The 22008-nt window shown below is 44.4% G+C and overlaps 1 protein-coding gene across 1 annotated transcript in view; it reads right to left on the bottom strand.

Annotated features, from left to right (window-relative positions):
- Positions 1-12161, bottom strand: part of LOC143295068 (patched domain-containing protein 3-like) — a 35199-nt gene extending 23038 nt beyond the window's left edge. Inside the window, exons 1-5 of the mRNA XM_076606628.1 lie at positions 11928-12161; positions 10942-11171; positions 6780-6924; positions 2722-2820; positions 1834-1969 (exon numbers count right to left, since the gene is read on the bottom strand). Of these exons, the coding sequence (XP_076462743.1) occupies positions 1834-1969; positions 2722-2820; positions 6780-6924; positions 10942-11171; positions 11928-12161 (844 nt within the window). The remainder of the gene's footprint in view (positions 1-1833; positions 1970-2721; positions 2821-6779; positions 6925-10941; positions 11172-11927) is intronic.
- Between the last annotated feature and the right edge of the window lie 9847 nt (positions 12162-22008).

The following is a 22008-nucleotide window of genomic DNA, read 5'->3' on the forward strand; positions in this document are numbered from 1 at the left end:
ACATCACAGAACACAGTGGAACAGAATGGAAGGGGGGAAGACTGTTTGATAAAGGACAGGACATCACAGAACACAGTGGAACAGAATGGAAAGGGGGAAGACTGTTTGATAAAAGGACAGGACATCACACAAAACAGTGGAACAGAATGGAAGGGGAAGACTATTTGATAAAGAACAGGACATCACACAAAACAGTGGAACAGAATGGAAGTGGGGGAGACTGTTTGATAAAGGACAGGACATCACACAAAACAGTGGAACAGAATGGAAGGGGGGGGAAGACTGTTTGATAAAGGACAGGACATCACAGAACACAGTGGAACAGAATGGAAGGGGGGAAGACTGTTTGATAAAGGACAGGACATCACACAAAACAGTGGAACAGAATGGAAGGGGGGGGAAGACTGTTTGATAAAGGACAGGACATCACACAAAACAGTGGAACAGAATGGAAGGGGGGGGGGAGACTGTTTGATAAAGGACAGGACATCACACAAAACATTGGAACAGAATAGAAGGGGGGGGGGAGACTGTTTGATAAAGGACAGGACATCACACAAAACAGTGGAACAGAATGGAAGGGGGGGGGAGACTGTTTGATAAAGGACAGGACATCACAGAACACAGTGGAACAGAATGGAAGGGGGAAGACTGTTTGATAAAGGACAGGACATCACACAAAACAGTCGAACAGAATGGAAGGGGGGGAGACTGTTTGATAAAGGACAGGACATCACACAAAACAGTGGAACAGAATGGAAGGGGGGAAGACTGTTTGATAAAGGACAGGACATCACAGAACACAGTGGAACAGAATGGAAGGGGGGGAGACTGTTTGATAAAGGACAGGACATCACAGAACACAGTGGAACAGAATGGAAGGGGAGGAGACTGTTTGATAAAGGACAGGACATCACAGAAAACAGTGGAACAGAATGGAAGGGGGGAAGACTGTTTGATAAAGGACAGGACATCACAGAACACAGTGGAACAGAATGGAAGGGGGGGAAGACTGTTTGATAAAGGACAGGACATCACAGAACACAGTGGAACAGAATGGAAGGGGAGGAGACTGTTTGATAAAGGACAGGACATCACAGAAAACAGTGGAACAGAATGGAAGGGGGGAAGACTGTTTGATAAAGGACAGGACATCACACAAAACAGTGGAACAGAATGGAAGGGGGGGAGACTGTTTGATAAAGGACAGGACATCACAGAACACAGTGGAACAGAATGGAAGGGGGGGAGACTGTTTGATAAAGGACAGGACATCACACAAAACAGTCGAACAGAATGGAAGGGGGGGGGGAGACTGTTTGATAAAGGACAGGACATCACACAAAACAGTGGAACAGAATGGAAGGGGGGGGGGGGAGACTGTTTGATAAAGGACAGGACATCACAGAACACAGTGGAACAGAATGGAAGGGGGGGGGGGAGACTGTTTGATAAAGGACAGGACATCACACAAAACAGTGGAACAGAATGGAAGGGGGGGGGAGACTGTTTGATAAAGGACAGGACATCACAGAACACAGTGGAACAGAATGGAAGGGGGGGGGGAGACTGTTTGATAAAGGACAGGACATCACAGAACACAGTGGAACAGAATGGAAGGGGGGGGGAGACTGTTTGATAAAGGACAGGACATCACAGAACACAGTGGAACAGAATGGAAGGGGGGGGAGACTGTTTGATAAAGGACAGGACATCACACAAAACAGTGGAACAGAATGGAAGGGGGGGTAGACTGTTTGATAAAGGACATCACAGAACACAGTGGAACGGACGGACGGACGGACGGACGGACGGACGGACGGACAGACGCACCAAGGACAAGGAAGGGCATAATGCCGACGAAGCCGACGAGGTCGACCTGAAAGAGACACAGGAGTCCCAGGGCTCCCACGATGCCCATCGCTGCCGCCAGTACCCCGCCGCATGCCAACAAGGCACGGGTAGACACCTGGGTGGGCACCACCACCACCCGGCACGCACATACACACACACACACGCACACGCACAAACACATAGGAGTAAAGTTTTGTGTACACACGCATCACAACAAATAATAAGCTCTCTCTCTCTCACACACACACACACACACACACACACACACACACACACATCCACACACACAGATGCACGCACAAACACATAGAGTTAGTTTTGTGTACACACACATCACAACAAATAATAAGCACACACACACACACACACACACGCACACGCACACACACACACATGTGAACGCACAAACACATAGGAGGTAGTTTTGTGTACACATGCATCACAACAATTTATAAGCATACACACACACACACACACACACACACACACACACACACACACACACACATTTACTTCCTGGCTCAACGACTCGCAAACGTTCGTGCATAAAACAACATACTGACAGTCTCGAAACGATAAGTTGAGGGGTATAAAAACAGACAAAACAAAACTTTACTGTTCGCAGGTCTTAAGAGGAAAGAGGAAGTTCAAAAGGGAGGGGAAGAGAGAAAAAACAACAACAACAACAACAAAACAAAACAGATAGGTGTGGTGGTGTTTTTCTGTGTATGTGGGTAACTGGGTGGGCGGGGCAGGCGGGTAAGAAAAAGTTGGGGATTGGGGTTTAGGGGGGAGGGTGTGTGTGTGTGTGGGAGGATGTGTGGGGTGGGGGTGGGGGTGGGGGCGGAGGGGGGTGGGAATATTCACCACATCGCCTCCAGCGGAAACGAGGATGGAGTAGATAATCATCAGGACCATGGTCAGTGTGAAGTAGATGATGTCTCCCGTCGTTCCCTTGACCAGCTCCTGCAAGAACGACAGGCAATGCAAACATTTCATTCCAAAACCAAAACACACACACACACACACACGCGCGCGCGCGCGTGCGAGCGCACACACAACACACACACACACAGAGAAAATACACGTGCGCGCGCGCGCACCACATACAATCATCAGCAACAATAACATCACCAACAACACCAAGATATATATACGCATGAGAACGCGTGTTAATGGTGGACTCGCGCTCGTACACACACACACACACACACACACACACACACACACACAAATGGCAAATGGCAAATTCTCTCTCGGCTCACCTAATATGCCCGTCAGCAAAAAAACAACAACAACAACAACAAAAAACGAATAAGTGACACACCCTTCACTGATCACCACTCACACACATCAGTTAGTATGTAAAATGAACAACATTTGGGTAAGAAAGTATTTCATTATAAGATAGAGTGAAACAACTATGTGTGTGCGTGTGTGCGCATGCGTCGGTGTGTGTGTGTGTGTGAGTGTGCATGCATCGGTGTGTGTGTGTGTGTGTGTGCATGCATCGGTGTGTGTGTGTGTGTGTGTGTGTGTGTGTGTGTGCGCGCGTGCGCGCACGTGTGTGCGTGTGTGAGCCTGCGTGTGAGCGAGCGTGCGTACGTGTATGTTTCAATCATCTTCCCCTCCCCCCCACTCTCTGAAATAGGCATACAGACAGCAAAATACAGTGACGACAGACCAGTTCATCAGAACCCACCTGCCCCCCACCCCCCGTTCCCCCCACAAACGTGTGATTTATCCATTAGTTCCTAGGCGTTTGAGACCAACCGAGAACTTGGCTTGTCTGTATGAGTGTGTATGTACATGTGTTGGTGTAACTGAAACCCGATTGAATGATACAGGAAAACAATGACGAGCGCCCAAATGGCAACTGTCTAGACAATTGTCAGTCGGCTCTACCCAGACAAGGCAGGCAGCCTGTTGTGCAAACGACTCCCGTGTTTGTAAAGCGTGGGGAGGAGACTGCTTGGTATTCGAACCGAGGATAGGCGCTATGTAAGTAGTACTCATATCATTGTCATCATCATCATCATCATCTATGATGGGAGTTGGGGCTGGCCTTTAAGAAGTAGAGCCAGGAGACAACATAGCACCATATAAAGAAAATAACCAACCAAACAAACAAACAAAATATATATACATGTATCTAAAATAAATAAATAAAAAGAAAAAAAGTCCGTAATGATAATATAGGAGTATAGGAACAGGACACGTTGTCCGCATGACAGACAGCAGGATCCTGAAGATGCTTTTGTATGGCCAGCTGAAAGAAGGCCACCGCGAACTTGGAAGACCCTGCAAGCGCTTCAAGGACACCTTGAAGACAAACCTCAAAGCCTGTGACACAGACATCGATTCCTGGGAAACTGATGCCCTTAACCGCTCTCGCTGGAGGATGCTGTGCTCTAGTGGCATAACGACGTTTGAAAGCAAGAGAACGCTGGTCATTAAGGAGAAGCGTGAGCAGAAGGAAGCAGGGCTCAACTTCTGGAGACGTTTTCCCTTACAACACCTGTGGTAAGTGCTGCGCATCCAGAATCGGTCTCTTCTCCCATACGAGGACACACACCGACAGATAAGCCTGCCTGCCTACTCATCCGTCGGTCCGACGGGAGACTCCTCCATGGGAACAGATTGAATGCCCTTCACATCACTCATGTGTTGCCTTTTAAATGGTTTGTTGGACGTTAGTTTGGTTTTATCTTTGTTTCTTTATGTATGTATGTATGTATGTATGTATTAGTTATATACAGATACAAATGTAAATACACACACACACATATATATATATATATATATATATATATATATATATATATATAGAGAGAGAGAGAGAGAGAGAGAGAGAGAGAGAGAGAAATTATACATATATCTATAATATATATATATATATATATATTGTGAAATTTGACATGTTTATTCTAAATTCATTTGTCCCTGTATTCTATTCACATCATTTCAAATTGAACATGACTTAGCGCTTATCTTTGAATGCGTCCATAATCTTTTAACTTGTGAATATCTACTTATCTACCCATCTACATACCCAATCTTTCTTTCCAATGTATATCTTCCTTTCTAATATATTAGATATTATTATTCTTTCCAATCAGTCTATCAATCTAGATATCTATTCATTTGTATGACATGGGAAATAGCCGAAAGGGGGGAGGGTGGTGGTTTGGAGTGGTGGCGGCAAATTACTACTACTACTACAAAAAATAAATTAAAAAAAGGCGAAGGGGGAGAGGGGGGGGATATTAGTAATTTCGGGACATTTTCAGTATTACATATTGTACGTTCTATGCATCATTGCTATCATCTATATAAATTTTTGGCATGTTTGGGACACACTGCAAATATATATATATATATATATATATATATATATATATATATATATATATATATATATATATATATATATAATTTGGGGACAACCCCAAATTACACAAACGTTCATACCCTTCTATATTTTTCAAATGCATGTCCGATTTTTTCAGCTCCCCCCCCCCCCCCCCAAACACACACATGAATTTCAGAGTTTTGATAAGTGCAAAGATCGGTTATCAATCAGTTGCAATCATTCTTTTTCTTATATTTTCTTCTTTTTTGAAACTTTTTAAACATAAAACATTTCTTTCTTTTGTTGTTGTTGTTGTTTCTGACATGGTCCCTTATAAGAAGCTCGAGGTAATATAATTGTGTTGTTTATCCCTTGTAAATTAGGAACGCCACATCACTGTAAGTAAAAAGTTACTCTTGGTCACATATCTTTTGGGATGGTTCGATACCACTGCTGCTACCTTCCTTAAAATTCAAATGGCAGCCCTTTTCATACAGTCCTCTTCCTCTTTCTTTCGGGATTGATATGGATACCTATATAGCGCCTATCCTCGGTCGAAGACCAAGCTCTAAGCGCTTTACAAACACGGGGTCATTTGCACAATCAGGATGCCTACCTGGGTAGAGCCGATTGACGGCTGCCACTGGGCGCTTATCATTTGTGTCCTGTGTCATTCTATCAGATTTCAGGCACACATACATACACACTCAGACAAACATGTAGCATTTTGCATGTATGACCGTGTTTTTTTTTAAAAATTATTATTATTTACCCCGCCATGTAGGCAGCCATACTCCGTTTTCGGGTGTGTACATGCTGGGTATGTTCTTGTTTCCATAACTCACCGAACGCCGACATGGATTACAAGATCATTAACGTGCGTATTTTGATCTTCTGCGTGTGTATACGTATGAAGGGGGTTCAGGCACTAGCAGGTCTGCACATGTTGACATGGGAGATCGGAAAAATCTCCATCCATTACCCACCGAGATTCGAACCCCGGATCCTCAGATTGAAAGTCCAACGCTTTAACCATTCGGCTATTGCGCCCTTTTCCACAGAATTAGCAGCATATGTACAAGTCACGTACGTGCGGTTACAAAGTTGACTCCTTTGCACTTGTTTTCCTCCTTGATTAAGTTGTTCGTGTTCTGTTACACCAGGGAGACTTTACATGAGCATTCTTTATTATCAAAAAATATTCCTGCGAGATATCTCCTTCGTATGGGTTCTTCCGGCCCTTATATAAAACATTACAAACAAATGTAAAAGAAAATGCCAATGGCCTGGTTGGAAAGTTGCATTAAAATGCTAAGACGAAAGCACTGATTTCGCGTTTTTTTCTCTTCTGTTCAGTTGTTAGTATTCCTGAATATCTAATAAACACCTAAGTTCTGGGTATTTTCGGGGGGTATTCGTGACGAACAGCGTTGCTTAGAAAAAACAAACAAACAAGAAAAACATTGTCTACCAAATTCAAATGATGTTTTATGCACGCAAAGAGTAAGATTTTGCAAAACTGAGTGTATTGAAAGAATAAAGGATAAAGAAAGATGTCCTAGAGTTAGATTACCTCTTCCAAAGACTGACTGGTGGAGTAGGCAATATCGAGTTCATGCATAAAATTATCGTCGTCTTTCACAAAGTCAGCCATGACGTCCTGAAACTCCGTGTTCCACTTCTTGGCCGTTTCCTTGAGGTCCACTCGCCAAAAAAACCTGCCATGAGTCAAAACGGGTGCTTAGTTAGGTGCCGAACGAACAAAATACTCTATCCGTCAGTGCCTTTCTATTGAAACTACTAAAACTCTTATTTCTGCTTTTGTGCTGTCACGAATTGACTACTGTAATTCTCTTCTCAAAGGCTGTCCACAAAATATTCTTCAGCGAATTAAAAAACAATGCTGCCCGTCTGACTCTCAGAGTCCCACGTACGGATAACATTTCTCCTCACCTCCACACTCTATATTGGCTCCCCACTGAAGTTGCGTGTCTCTGCTATTCTGCTTTCCACTCCGCAGGACCTACTTATCTTTCTGACCTTATCAGTGTTTACACTCCCACAAGAAATCTCCGCTCTGACTGTTACCTTTTGAAACTCCCTCGTGTCAATACAAGAACCTATGGTGAACGTTCTTTCTTCTTTGCAGTGACAGTGTGATCGAAATCGTTCTAACATCTCCAAAATTTAGAACAGGAATGAATGCAGAGACGCTTCCACACCAAGGCAGTGATCACCTCCCGGTAGTTTTCAGTCTATAGAAACTATCAGATAAACCCTGTATGAAACCGCGTGATCCATTTCAGAATGAAACCAAAGAGACAACCATCATCGAAAAATTAAGACGCAGAAGAAACAAAAGAACGGCACCGAACCTGATGCAAACTATTCAGCCCCCATGGTGGAATACCTACACAGAGAGAACCTGGATAGAAAAACATACGGCTGTCAAACTTTGGCAAAAAGAAAGAACAAAACCTTCTCCGGACAAAGATATTGAAACAAAAATGAAAGAAAAAACAAAACAGTTTGAAGTCATTGCTCAAGAGGCCAAAAATGACAAGTGGAAACAGTTTTTCGAGGCACTCAGTTATGACTCAACACTGACAGAGTTTTGGCAATTTTATTGTCGCATGGAAGGGAAAACGTGCACAACAACAACCCCAGACATGTTAGACACTGACGGAACCAAGCTTAAGACAAACGAAGAAAAAGGATCCGCCCTGCTCAAACGCTTCATACAACAGAGCGATCAAAGAAACTTAGATGAAAAAAAGAAATATGTTGAGGAGTTAAACCAAACCCTTATGCAGACTGGACCCGATGATGACTTGACAATAGATGATCTAAACGAAGCAATAGCTAAATGCAAGAAAGAATCGGCTCCTGGCCCAGACAAAGTTCGCTACTCGGACATCAAGGAGCTATCGGAAGAAGACAGAAGCAAACTTTTCAATCTTTATCAAAACAGTTTCCACAATGGACATGTGCCGGAGGACTGGACACACAGCTTCTTAAAACCCATACCAAAACCAGGAAAGGACCATCGTCAGGTAAGCGGCTACCGAATCCTCACCATGCAAAACATTGCCAGAAAGCTCATGGAACGCGTGATAGCCAGGAAACTTGCAAGGGATCTTGAACACAGGCACATTCTCCCTTCAAATCAAGGTGGTTACAAGAACAGGTAAGTCCACATGGGAAAATGCGGCTGCTTTCGCATATGAGGTACATGAAGGATTTCAAAGAAAAAAAAGAAACACTAGCAGTAGCAATCGACCTTGAAGATGCCTACAATAAAGTCCAGTTTACGCACCTCATGGAGCTGCTACTAAGGTATGGAGTAAGTTTGACACTGACAAGATGGATAGCAGCAGCACTTCAGGAAAGAACCGTCTTCCTACGCCTCGGAGATTGGATGTCTGCACCTTCTAAACTATCCATGGGACTGCCACAAGGGTCTCCGCTCTCTCCTGTCCTCTACAACGTCTACACGAAGGGCCTTGCAGACAAACAACAATGGAATAGCTCGGGTGCTTACTCTTGCGGATGATGGCCTGGTCTTCAAAACTTCGAAAGATGCTCAGGAAAGAACCAAAGCCGTACAGAAACAACTGAACAATATCGCTCAATGGTGCAAAGACACAGGATCTTCCATCAATCCAGCGAAAGCTCAAATGTTGCTGTGCACCCTCAACAACAGAACCGCGAGCAAATCACCACCACCTGTGTCATTCGACAGAATTCAAATCGAGAAAACCGAATGCCTACGCTACCTAGGAATACAGTTCGACAGGATGCTGACCTTCAGAAAACATACGGAAAATACTGTTCTCAAATGCAAAAAGGGCCTTTCAGTCTTAAAAGCAATGGCAACCAAAGGTATTGAACAACGCCACTTCTTCCTGCTATATCAGTCACTCGTTCTCAGTGTGATCGACAACGGACTTGGGCTAACAACATCGTTTCAAAGCAGCCTCCTAAAATTAGAAAGAGTTCAAAATGAAGCTATGAGACTGATCCTTGGAACAACAAAAGACACGCCCAAGGAAACCATGCGATATCTGCTTGGCCTTCCTTCAGTGCAGGCCAGAAACAAGTTAGAACAGGTCAAGAACTACTTCAAAGCATTAGAAAACCCTCAAAACCCACTGCATGACGCAGTCAAAGAACCAAATGGCAGCCGTCTAGAACGAGGAAGATCATGGATGGGGCAAGCAGAAGACACAATCCAGCTAGTATGCCGACTACAAGACCTGAAAGAAACAAAAGAATGGGAGAAAAACCCCGAAAACCTCAACCATCTATTCAACACAACCATTTCACCCACCTAGGAAGACATTGTCGGGAATGGCCAGAGGGCAAAACTGATGCGGAAGTGAAGCTACTCATAGAAGAAAACAGTAAAGAAGAGGACATCATCATATACACAGATGGGTCAGTCACCAAAGGCCGATCCGGTTGGGGATTCACTGCGAAACAAAATGGAAAAACAATTAGGGAAGAGAATGCTGCCTACAAAGTCACAACCTCTAGCCTAACGATGGAAGCTGAAGCTGTGACACATGCCCTCCAGTGGCTATTATCTATCCATATGCCCGGAAACCAACATGCCATGATTCTAACGGACTCAATGAACCTCATACAGAAAATTGAAAACGGAATGGGAAGCCCAGAGTGGCATAAGGCAATGCGCAACTTTCAGATTAAAAAAACTCACATGGTCATACTGCCCGGGACATGCAGGTGTTAAGGGAAATGAGCGAGCTGACAGACTTGCTGGTAACGCAACAACAACGAGTGACTGATACAAAAATGTGTTGTTTTGTTCAAAACGACAGATTTTTCTTCCAGATCTGAATGATATAATCTAAGACATAAAATTCGACTCGAAACTATAATACAATTAGTGCTATTAGTAGAAGAAAACATTATCAATAACAAAATTATTATCATCGAGATTATGATTACAAATCATCAATGAGTGGGAAGAAAGGACATAAGAAATCAAATCATATTTTGGTGCGTTTCTGATACCATACTTGGTGGCTAGCTTTTGGACGGTTTTTGCTTCTCGATATCAAGACACAAAAGCATTACAATAATAATGACTTCTGAATGGTTATTATCAAGGTGAATAGAGAGCTATAGCTAATAGATATGATACATATTCTGCACTTAAATGTTCTGCATAAAAAAAATAAAAATAAAAAATAAAGCAGAAAAAAGCGCAACTTCAAGAAAAGTTCGTCTGCTACGATACAACGTCAGTTCTTGCGCGACCAAGTCAAAACGGATGACGCAAAACCTTTACGGTGATCGCACTGCGACACTTGCAAACTGATGAAAGAACCACATTTTCAAAACCAAATTTCGTGATTATGCACAAACCTTAGTTAACCATTCGATTTTGGTGGACATATTTACCCACTATTTATTCTGTCATATCCGTATGATTTTGTTGGTGTACCTTTTAGCTATGCCCCATTCTTTGTACTGACTGGGCCAGACGTCAGTTGAGAGGAAGGGGGTTGGGGTGGGGTGGGGTGGGGGTGATGTTGACAGCGCACCGCTCGAGGTGCCATGTGTCTGGTAGTGGTACAGTTCGCCAGTAAGCATGAACCGGAAACGTGCGGGGAATAGTGCATACTACACACACACACACACACACACACACCGAAAGACTAGCCTAGTCGACCGACCGAAAAACAGCGAGGTGTGTGTTTGTTTTTCACCTGATCTTGAAGGCCCGGGCGGCCTTCAGTATACCGTTCTCGGTCTTGGCGCCCACCAGGTTGAGGGAGATGTCTTTCGGGCCATGCTTCCCAAAGTACATCGGGTAGGTCACAGTGCCATTCTTCACTCGCTGGACGAAGTCGTCCTGTATGTACTCCTCTCCGTCCGACACGCACTTGCCCAAGCTTCTCGCGCAGATGTCATTCACTCCGATCACCTTCCCTTTCACCTGCAAGCGAGCGGGTCGGTCAGTTGTTCGGTCAGTCAGTAAGCAAGCGATCCCGTGTTACTACTACTACTCATCACCAACAATCGAACTAGCAGGGCAGATTCATTAAAAAAAAAAAAAAAAAAAGGAAACCATAAGCAAAACGATTATCAGACCTACGCTGGGACAGCAATCTGCTGCAATTAAGCGACAGCTGTCTCGCCAGCCTAACCAGTCTCAATGGACACTGTTCTGTTACAAAGAGACGTGGCGTAAATTAAGGTGCATGGATCACATGTGTAACCGGGGAAACCACATACCAGGCTGATGCGTGTGTGTGTGTGTGTGTGTGTGATCCCCAACAGTAGGTCTGGTTTTACACCCGTCGAATACATGTCCTAATGTCTTTCGTTTCCCAAATCTTGAGGATTCTTAAGACTAAAAAAAAAAAAATAATAATAATAAAAAAAACCAATAAAATTATGATTATATGTTATTGTTTTAACACGTCCCAGTGTCACTGTCATCTACCCACACCTTGCTTTCCCCACGACTCAACTTCAACCCATCCAACTCACCCTCCTCTGATCTGCCGAACCCACCACAACTCCTCCTCCTCCCCGCCCCCCCCCCACCCCCCTTTCCTCCACACCCCACCCACCCACTTATTGCTACACACATGACCAACAACAGCCCCACCCTACCTCCCCTCCCAACCCTCGCATCCTTCCCTCCTCTCCTGCTCCCACCATCCCTATACCCCTCCCTCTCTCTCACTTTGATGGTGATGGCCTTGACCATGGCGATGATATCGCGAATCTGGCTCAGCTGCTCAGGGTTGTAGATGCTGTACTTTTCCTGGTCCGTGTTGATATCTGCCGTTTCGTATGTGTCCAAGGTGGACTTGTCCTTTCCCCCAGCCCTGAAGAGGATAATGGCGTTGGTGGGCACGTCCACCAAACCGAAGGCATCGAAATTCCAGGAAGTGGAGTCAGGGAACAGCTTCTTCATCCGCTTGCGATCACTTGTGGACAGAGGAGAGGAGAGAGAGAGAGAGAGAGAGAGAGAGAGAACAGGGGTGATACGGTGGGTGGAGGTGGGTTGGGGTGGGTGGAGAACCTTAATCTCTTAATCAACCTTACTTTTCTAGACTTGATTAGCAAATTATAATCGTGTGAAAATGGGACAGCGTGAAGCTGAATGTTTGTAATGATGCTCTATCGTTTTTGAAGTTTTTTTGTAGAGTTCAAACTTAAAATATGTTTGTAGCACACTCGATATGAACAAAATGTTCAGCTTGAACTTGGAAAAGAGTTAAGCACAATCAAAGAGAATTATAATGAAGCAGATCCAAGGTGAACAAGATGTTCAGTTTGACTTTTGAGCAATGGAAGAGTTCAACACTATAGTTAAGCTCAGTCAAGGCGAGTTGGATGCTCCAGAGGGGATTTAGCGCCGGTGGGGGGTGGGGGGTGGGGGGGGGGGCTGTAGGGGGGTTGGGGGGGATGGGGGTAAAGAAGGGGAGACGGAGAGGGGTGGATAAGTTTCTCCGGTTGCCTGTGTCCTGTTTTATGGAGATTGTGTGCTGGAAATTCCCACTTACTGTCTGTCCCTCTACCTCTTGCCTTTTTCGGCCTATCGTCTCTTCCTTTTATTTTCGGTGTGCAAGCGCCACACTCCCCGCCCCCCCCCCCCCCCCCTCCTCCCCCCTGCTCCCCACCCAACACACACTGGATCCCTCCTTCCATCCCCGTGATGCAGGCGCATGTGCACACACACACAAAGTTATGCACATTCTCTCGCTAGCACGCGTGGATGCGTGTGTGTGTGTGTGTGTGTGTGTGTGTGTGTGTGTGTACATATGCGTGTGTGTGTGCGCTATGATCTCTTTGTGAAAGAAGAGCATGTATCGTATAAACATGTATCGTTATTATGATCACCATGAATACACATACATACGCACGAGTACGACAGAGCAAACGCACGCATGCGTGCATAAAATATCAAAGCATACCGACCGCTTACAAAAAGTAAGTCACGATCTGTTAACTGAGTAAGACAGAGCACACGCACGCACGCGGTACGTAAAATCAGTCAAAGCATATCATTGTCCGCTTACGATAAGTCATAATCTGTCAACTTTCGTTTGTCTGCTTTCGTAACTCGGGTTTGTTTTTGTTTTTTTGTTTGTTTGTTGTTGTTTTTTTTTGTTTTTTTTTGGGGGGGGGTTGTTTTTGGGTTGTTGTTTTTTTTTTTTTACTTTTGTGTGTGTGTGTGTGTGTGTGTGTGTGTGTGTGTGTGTGTCCAGACGTCACCATTTTCCAACTCACTCGAAGACCCTACTGCCGACGGGCGTGAAGATCTTCTCTGTGTTGTTGTTGACCGTCATCCTGAACATGCCGAAGGCTAGCGCAATGGTGAGGAAAAGGGGTATCAGGCTGAAGCACTTGGGGTACCTCCCTACCAGAATGCCGAAGGATTCGAAGAACCCAGAGGTCTTTTTCTTGACGACCTCATATGCGTTGTCGATCCTGCACGATTTCTTCGCTGCACAAGCCGTTAATTAAGGTATTGACTGTTTGTGTTGTGTTGCTGTTGTTGTTGTTGTTGTTGTTGTTGTTGTGTGTGTGTGGGGCGGTGGGGGGTAGGGGTGGGGGTGGCTGTATGTGTGTGTGTGTGTGTGTGTTTGTGTGTGGTCTGTGTGTGTAGTGTGGTAAGGGTGTCGTGTGGGTGTTATGTGTGTTGTGTTGTTGTTGTTGTGTGTGCGTGCGTGCGTGCGTGCGCGCGCGCGTGTGTGTGTGTTGTGTTATGCTGTGTTGTGTTTCAGTGTGTGTGTGTGTGTGTGTGTGTGTGAGAGAGAGAGAGAGAGAGAGAGAGAGAGAGAGAGATGAACGATTCAGTTTCCTTTCGGTTTCTGTTGGGAAGGTGTCGGAATGATCAAGACGCTTATCTGCCAAATCAGTGTCCGTGGGGGGGGGGGGGGCATAGGTTCGAATCCCGGTGTCGCCCTTTCTCCTAAATTAGACTGAAAAATCAAACTGAGCGTCTACGGTCTAGTCATTCGGATGAGACGGTAAACCAGTCCCGTGTGCAGCACGCACTTGGTGCACTGAAAAAAGTACCCATGGCAACATAAGCGTTGTTCTCTGGCAAAACTGTGTTGAAGAAATCCACTCTGGGACGTGGTGGCGGTGTCCACTCTGGGAGGGACGCTCACTCAGTCTGGCTCCGCGACTAAGCCATTATTGTCGTTAGTAGGGGGCTTAGTAGGTGGTGTCCTAATTACGTTAAAACAGAACAGGCACCACTGAACACCACCGAAGTGACTCAGCAGCAGTGCAGGGTCTCCTCTGGTGTGTGGCCTCCTGGCGACCTAACATCGATGGTTCCCTGTGGACTGCCGACGCTGGAACTACGACGGACGAACCCGGGTGTGGCCGTGTATGGGGGAATCTAAATGAGCGGCGTGGGAGTAATGCCACTGAAACGGTGCAGATGATGGGGCAGCAAAAAAAAAAAAAAAAAAAAAAAAAAAAAATCACTCTGATATGTACCCTGATCAAGCGCGTTGGGTTATGCTGCCCGTCAGGCATTTTTTTTTTATCTGTCTAGCAGACGTGGTGTAGCGTATCTGGATTTGTCCGAATGCAGTAGTGACGCCTCCTTGAAAAATTGAAACTGAAACTTAGTTCACAGAAAAACAACAACAACAGAATCTGTAGTGCTGCTGAGTAAACATTAAGTTCAAAATAGAATTTCATATTTGCTCAGTCACACGACATCGAAATAATGGTGGAAATCACGGAGGCACTGTGATCAGAAAAAGTTGTGAGCTGGAAAGAGGGGAAGGGGAGGCGGTGTGGGGGTGGGGGGGGGGGGGGGGGCAATTCTATCTTAAACAGCAATCCGTATCAATCAACATTTTTTCATGTTATTTTACTATTCAAAATAGATCTGTCAAACTTTCAAAAAAATGTCCCCATCTTATTTATAAATTTTGGGGCTTAAAAAAAACAACAACAAAAAAAAAACAAAAAAAAAAAAAAAAACCGCAACAAAATCAACAAATGCATTTGTCGTGCTCATCAATATGGTAATCACTCCAGACAAGGCCGGCTCTTTCAGCAAAATCCTGATCGGCAGATCGGACGCGTTCTCCCAAAACTGACAGTGCAGATTGCAGGTCCATCACCATTACCTGTGTCTCTCCGATGAAGGAAGGCATGAAGAAAGATACTCATTGGCGGATTTCGTGAAAACGAACCCCCATTGAAACAACCACCACCACCGAACTTCAAATGTTTTCTCTCTAAGTGATTGCATAAGTCCCCCCCCCCACCTCCGCTCCCCCCCCCCACCCCCCCCGCACTTCCCCCCTCTCCCGCCCCTCACCACCCACCCACCCACCCCCAGTGGCTTGGAGGTGGGAGGAAGTATTCAGGCGCGCATGCGCAGTGCGAGTTGAAGTCTGAATGACAACATTCTGGACTGCAAATCAAGAAAGATTTGTTGATTGGAATGGTTATTATTTGGAAACTGTGCAATGAATGGTGAGATCTATGCACAGATGATAAAATCTATGGGCCTCCATCGGAAAACAAGGTTATGTTTTTGTGTGTGTGTTTGTTGAACGTGTCAGTCCAAGGCCGCTAGTCCTGTCAACACTGATTGACATTTCACTGTTTTCATTGTGCTGGCAAAGGTGCGGGTAGAATCTATCGATATTTTAAACTTTTTTCCTGACTTCATCACTGGCTTTAGTTTCCTAATTTGGAAATCAAATAAGAACAACTCCAAAGCTTTGTCTAACACCACCCACGGTAATTGACTTGTGGTCAAGGTTGCGGACGCGAAGAGTCACAGATATACACAGTGGCCGAAGGATTTTTATTATAATCCTTTGGGTTTGTTTGTTTGTTTGGTTGGTTGGTTGGTTGTTTGTGTGTGTGTGTGTGTGTGTGTGTGTGTGTGTGTGTGTGTGTGTGTGTTGTGGTTTTTTTCCGCGATTCGTCCAATTCTTATCTTTAAATGATTGAATATCAGTAAACACTCGTTTTTTTCCATTGATGTAATGATAACAACAACAACAACAAAATTAAAGGCCTGGAAAACCAAGCCAGCACCGCAGGCACATACGCTGTGCATATCAAATCAACGGTGACGAGCCAGACTGTAGCAGGAGCCCGTATGGGCCCAAAGTTTGCGCAAATAAGGAAACTGTTATAAAAGACGCTGCTTTTATGTTTTTTACTGACAATGCGACATCTCAGGCTACTGTACAAATGTGCAGGGCCTTCACACTGAGTGTAAAACACAACAGCCTTTAATTGCCGAATCTTTTTTTTTTTTTTTTTTTTTTGTTTGTTTTTTGTTTTTGTTTGTTTGGGGGTGAGAGTGGGGGTTGGGGGGTGGGGGTGGGGAGTTCTTTTAAAAAGTATTTCCCGCAGTATATGTTCAGGGTGAGGGTGGGGGTTGAGGGGTGGGTGTGGGGAGTTCTTTTAAAAAAGTATTTCCCGCAGTATATGTTCAAATTGGTATTCCATTACAGAATAATTATTGTTATTCTTGGCAGACATTTCTGCATTAATGTAGCCTAGCTGCCGTACTGAGCAGCGTCATTTATTACTTTAACTAAAAATACGAAAATAACTGCTGTTGATATGCAATTTTGAAAATGTGGAAAATGAATAAAAGACAAAACAATAAAACGACCGTGGAAACGTTTGTATCTTCCTGTGCTCTTCCCTGTAGTGCTTTGTCATTATAGTAGTAGTAGTAGTAGTAGTAGTAGTAGTGTAGGGACTGGCGTTTGACTGCCTAGGCCTCTCGGCCTTTTTTTTTTATGTCCCCTTCAATATCGGTCTCCTTTTATTTGTGGGATACATATGTTTTTCTTTTACATGTTCTGTCAATCACTCATCAAAGTCATTGTGCAAGTTTAGTTTCGATTGGTAGTGCATTCCATATTTGTGCAGTTCTATTAGCTAATGAATTTTTCCTTAGGTTTGTATTACAGTGCTCTTTACAAATTTTCATCATTGGATTTATTGTACTCTCATAATCTGACATTCTAAAAATATTGTTCACATTGACTTCATTATAGCAATTTAACATTTTGTATGTTTCTATTAAATCCCCTCTTAGCCTTAGAGAAATCGTATTTTTTTCTAATTTGGAGTTGATAAGGTATATCTAGAGAAAGTGACTTTGGTCAAATCCAACCCCACCCCCTTTCAAGCAGGAGCTTCCACAAGCTTTCTCTCCTATTTACCCACCTCTCCCCCCACGAGCATGGTCTATGAAGGCTGGAGCTGTGTCAAAAGGGGCTTCCCCCCCCCCCCACCCCCCTACACACACACACACACACAGGGACCGCCACATTTGACTGGCTCAACTGAAAGACGTGAAAAATTGGGGATCTCTCTCTTTTTTCCAGTTTTCTACACGCCAGTTTGAATTTGATTTAATTTGCTTTATTTTATTTTTTTTTTTTTTTTTTTTTTTGGGGGGGGGGGGTTCCCCTTCTTAATACAGAAATAGTTTAGGGTTGCGTACATGCGTATGAAATTTTTCAAATGTTCATTCATCAAAATCGAATGGTTTTATTAATCGAACAATCGAAACACCTTTTTTTTTTCCAGACACGTGAGCAAAAAAAAAAAAAAAAAAAAAGGAAAAAAAAGAAAGAAAAAAAAAGGTACTTACGCTCAGGTCTCCCGGTCCTCACTTTGGGAGCCATGTCTTGGCCTACTTGTATTCAGATCGGCCGCTGGGTTTCAGCACAGAGTCAGACATGCTTTCTGTTGAACAAGTACCATAGTCGCGGTTCTGCAAGCAGCTGTGTCCCCTAATCACTTGCTTCTGTGGCTCATGTCAAGTAGCTGCTGAGTCTTGTTGATGGGAATCGTCGCGACGCGGTTATTTTTGCAACAAGTTTTGTCTGTTTTACGTGAAAGGTAACGTCACATTTCAGTTACGTCAGACTACAGATTCGTCAGAGTTTTCTATTCAGATTGGCTTTTGAATTTTGATACACGGGGAGCGTGTCGAAAGCGTTACCATATACTTCAGGTTCAGGTTCAGGTTAGGGGCTGATGTTGGTCATCGTAGCCTCACGGCTTTTTACGCCCCGTTTCATTTATGAATTCTAAGTAGACCCAGTTACAATTATCTTGGACCATCATAGTCAAACCAAATGTCTTTTAAAATTTTGTGATTATCGATAAGGTTCTTGAAGTTGTTGGTATTGGAAGCATACTTGATGTTAGTGGTTAGTTTATTCCAGTCGTTAGTAACCCTAAAACTGAAAGCAAATTTCCTTGTGTTATTGTTATGTCTCTGTTTATAAATTTTATCAACACTGTTTTTTGTTTCCATATTAGTATCTGACGGTGAATCAAAGAAGTCAATAGCGCTGCGTGTTATTATCGGCAGGTTTATCAGTGCTACGTGTTATTAACACTACATGGGTGCACAAAAATTGGACAGCGATGGGAAGTTTTGTTGTTTTTGTTGTTGTTTTTTTGCAGACAACAATCGGACGAAATATCTCATGTCCGACGGACTCACCCAAATGGGACATTTGTCCTCTTCACACGGAGACGAACGGGACATTGAAACCAGCTGGTCAACACATTTCAGTTTGCAGTTTCAAAATTTGCTGTCGATATATATCAGCTTTGCAGGATTAAAAAAAAAAAAAAAATTGCTGTCGTTTTCTGAAATGAAAACCTCAATTTGCAGCATGACCTAGAGGTGCTAGCCATAAACCCATCCAATCTTAGTGCTGCAAAGTAGTCGGTGAAAAGATTCACACTGACGAAGAATAGCAGGGCCAACGGTGGCGAATATGTATCACTTCAGTGAATCACTTATTTTGTTTTCGTAAAGCTTGCATCTGCCAGTTTCCTTTATGGTTGGAGATATGATAATATTTTGGCCTGATCGTCGTAAAGGGCTTCCATGGTGCGGAACGATCTAATTAAGTCACAATGCACAAAGTCAGCAAGTCGTGTTTTGAGAAGAAGAAAAGAACCAAGAATGAGCAGTCTGAACATAAAACGTCTTTGCAATTTGGGCAACATGGCTTTTATTCAAGTGTTCAAGTATCAATCTATTTTCGCACCAAAAAGTGTCATCCGTGTTTGTGACTTCAGAAGATTGTATACACGTTCTGCTGACGATGTCTTTGTTACCTATCTCAAAAAATGAACCGATGCAGAGAAGATCGTGAAGAGTACTTAGGCATGGTTTTCGGGGTTGGTGCCTGAGTGTGCATGATGCAGCTTTCAAAAATGACCGCTCGATGTGCAGTATATGTTGCGTCCATCGTAGCCCATCTATAAATAGACATTGCATGGGGTGAAGTGGAGTGTTGGCCTGGAGGTAACGTGTCCGCCTGGGAAGCGAGAGAATCTGAGCGCGCTGGTTCGAATCACACCGGCAGTCGCCAGTGTTTTCTCCATCTCCACTAGACCTTGAACGGTGGTCTGGACGCTAGTCATTGTGATGAGACGATAAACCTAGATCCCGTGTGCAAGCATGCACTTAGCGCACGCAAAAGAACCCACGGCAATAAAAGGGTTGCCCCTGGCAAAATTCTGTGGAAAAATCCACTTCGATAGGAAAAACAAATAAAACTGCAGGCAGGGGGGGAGGGGGGGGGGAAGATTGGTGGCGCTCTCAGTGTAGCGAAACACTTCAACATTTGCTTCCGTTCAGATGTTTTGGAGGGAGGGAAGTAAGGGGGCCTGGGAGGGGTGGGGCATCATTAAAGGCTAGTCAGGCGCAATAGTCAAATGGCTAAAGCGTTGGACATTCAATCTGAAGGTCCCGGGTTCGAATCTCGGTAACAGCGCCTGGTGGGTAAAAGGTGGAGATTTTTCCGATCTCCCAGGTCAACACATATGCAGACCCGCTAGTGCCTAAACCCACTTCGTGTGTATACGCACGCAAGAAGATCAAATACGCACGTTAACGATCTTGTTATCCATGTCAGCGTTCGGTGGATTATGGAAACGAGAACATACCCAGCATGCACACCCCCAGAAATGGAGGATGGCTGCCTACATGGCGGGGTACATAAACAAAACGGCCATACACGTAAAATGTTACATGTCTGTCTGGGTGTGTTTGTGTGCGTGCCTGAAATCTGATTGAATGACACAGGAAACGATTGAAGAGCGCTCACTGGAAGCCGTCAGTCGACTGTACCCAATGGGCAGCCTGTTGTGCAAATGACCCCGAGTTTGTAAAGCGCTTAGAGCTTGGTCTCGGACCGAGGATAGGCGCTATATGAGTATCCATATCATTTATCATCATCATCATCGTCGTCGTCGGAGTCAAGATCAGCCCCCTCTCCCTACCTCAACCTTCATTTCTCATATAACTTGCTTAAACCTGTACAAATTGGGTAGTCTTCAACTGGGGTTCGGTTGATCAACAGTCATAAATGACCTTGGGAGTCATTTCGAAGCCAACCTCCTAGAACGATGTCGTGGTTAAAAAAAAAAAAAAAAAAAAAAATCCAGCTGGGGCTAGTTTTAGGCTGTTACGCCAGTGCTCTGCACACACCAAACCGCTGTGAAACAGCGCTACCGAACGTTATCACCATCATCATCATCATCATCAATGTCAACAACCGACTTCCAGTATCCTCCTCTATCTCCTGCCCTACACAGATGACGAAAACATACCGACGCAGTCACGATGCTAGGACCACACACGCTATCACGCATGCACACACGCACACACATGCGTACGCATGCATGCATGCACGCACGCACACACACATACACGCACGCACACACACACACGCACGCAAGCACGCACACACACACACTCTCTCTCTCTCTCGCTCTCTCTTTCACACACACACACACACACACTCACACACACACACCTCTTTCCAAAGCAGGTCGATGTACCGTCTCCATGACACAGTGTCGTGAGTGAGATTGGCAGATTTATTACTTTTAGATTTCTCGCAAAGTCTGCAGTTCTATTACCCCGCCCAGCACACTCTCACTAACAACAGGCACAATACAGATGTATTACAATCATGACTAAAAACAATACAGTTTTATCGTTTGCGATGAAAATGAAATTATTTCCCCCTGACACTCACAAAAGTGCCTTAAAAAACAAACAAAAAAACTAAACAAAAAAAACAAGCCCCCCCCCCGCCAAAAAAAAGTGTGACGTCAGAAAAGGTAACCGTGAGTGACGTCACAAAATGACAAGAAGTGACGTCAAAAGTGAGTGACGTCAGAAAAGTGACAAGAAGTGACGTCAAAAAGTGAGTGACGTCAGAAAAGTGACAGGAAGTGACGTCAAAAGTGAGTGACGTCACAAAATGACAAGAAGTGACGTCAAAAGTGAGTGACGTCAGAAAAGTGACAAGAAGTGACGTCAAAAAGTGAGTGACGTCAGAAAAGTGACAGGAAGTGACGTCAGAAAAGGTAGCTGAGTGACGTCAGTAAAAGGTAACTGTGAGTGACGTCAGAAAAGGTAACCGTGAGTGACGTCACAAAAGTGACAAGAAGTGACGTCAAAAAGTGAGTGACGTCAGAAAAGTGACAGGAAGTGACGTCGAAAAGTGAGTGACGTCAGAAAAGTGACAGGAAGTGACGTCAGAAAAGGTAACTGTGAGTGACGTCAGAAAAGTGCCGGGGGGGTGGGGGTGGGGGGAGTGGTTGTATGTGACGTCGTCAGAAAAAAAAGTGAACGCAAATGTCCAAACAGCACGGCTCGATTGACGAGTTCCTCGTGTTCTGTTCCCGTTGCGTGTCTTCGTTGGGTAAAAAGCTGAAGTAAGTGCAAATTACCAACGAACAGGTACCTGCCTACAAAATGACAA

The sequence above is a fragment of the Babylonia areolata genome, chromosome 20, assembly GCF_041734735.1.
Source record: "Babylonia areolata isolate BAREFJ2019XMU chromosome 20, ASM4173473v1, whole genome shotgun sequence".
Classification (NCBI taxonomy): Eukaryota; Metazoa; Mollusca; class Gastropoda; order Neogastropoda; family Buccinidae; genus Babylonia; species Babylonia areolata.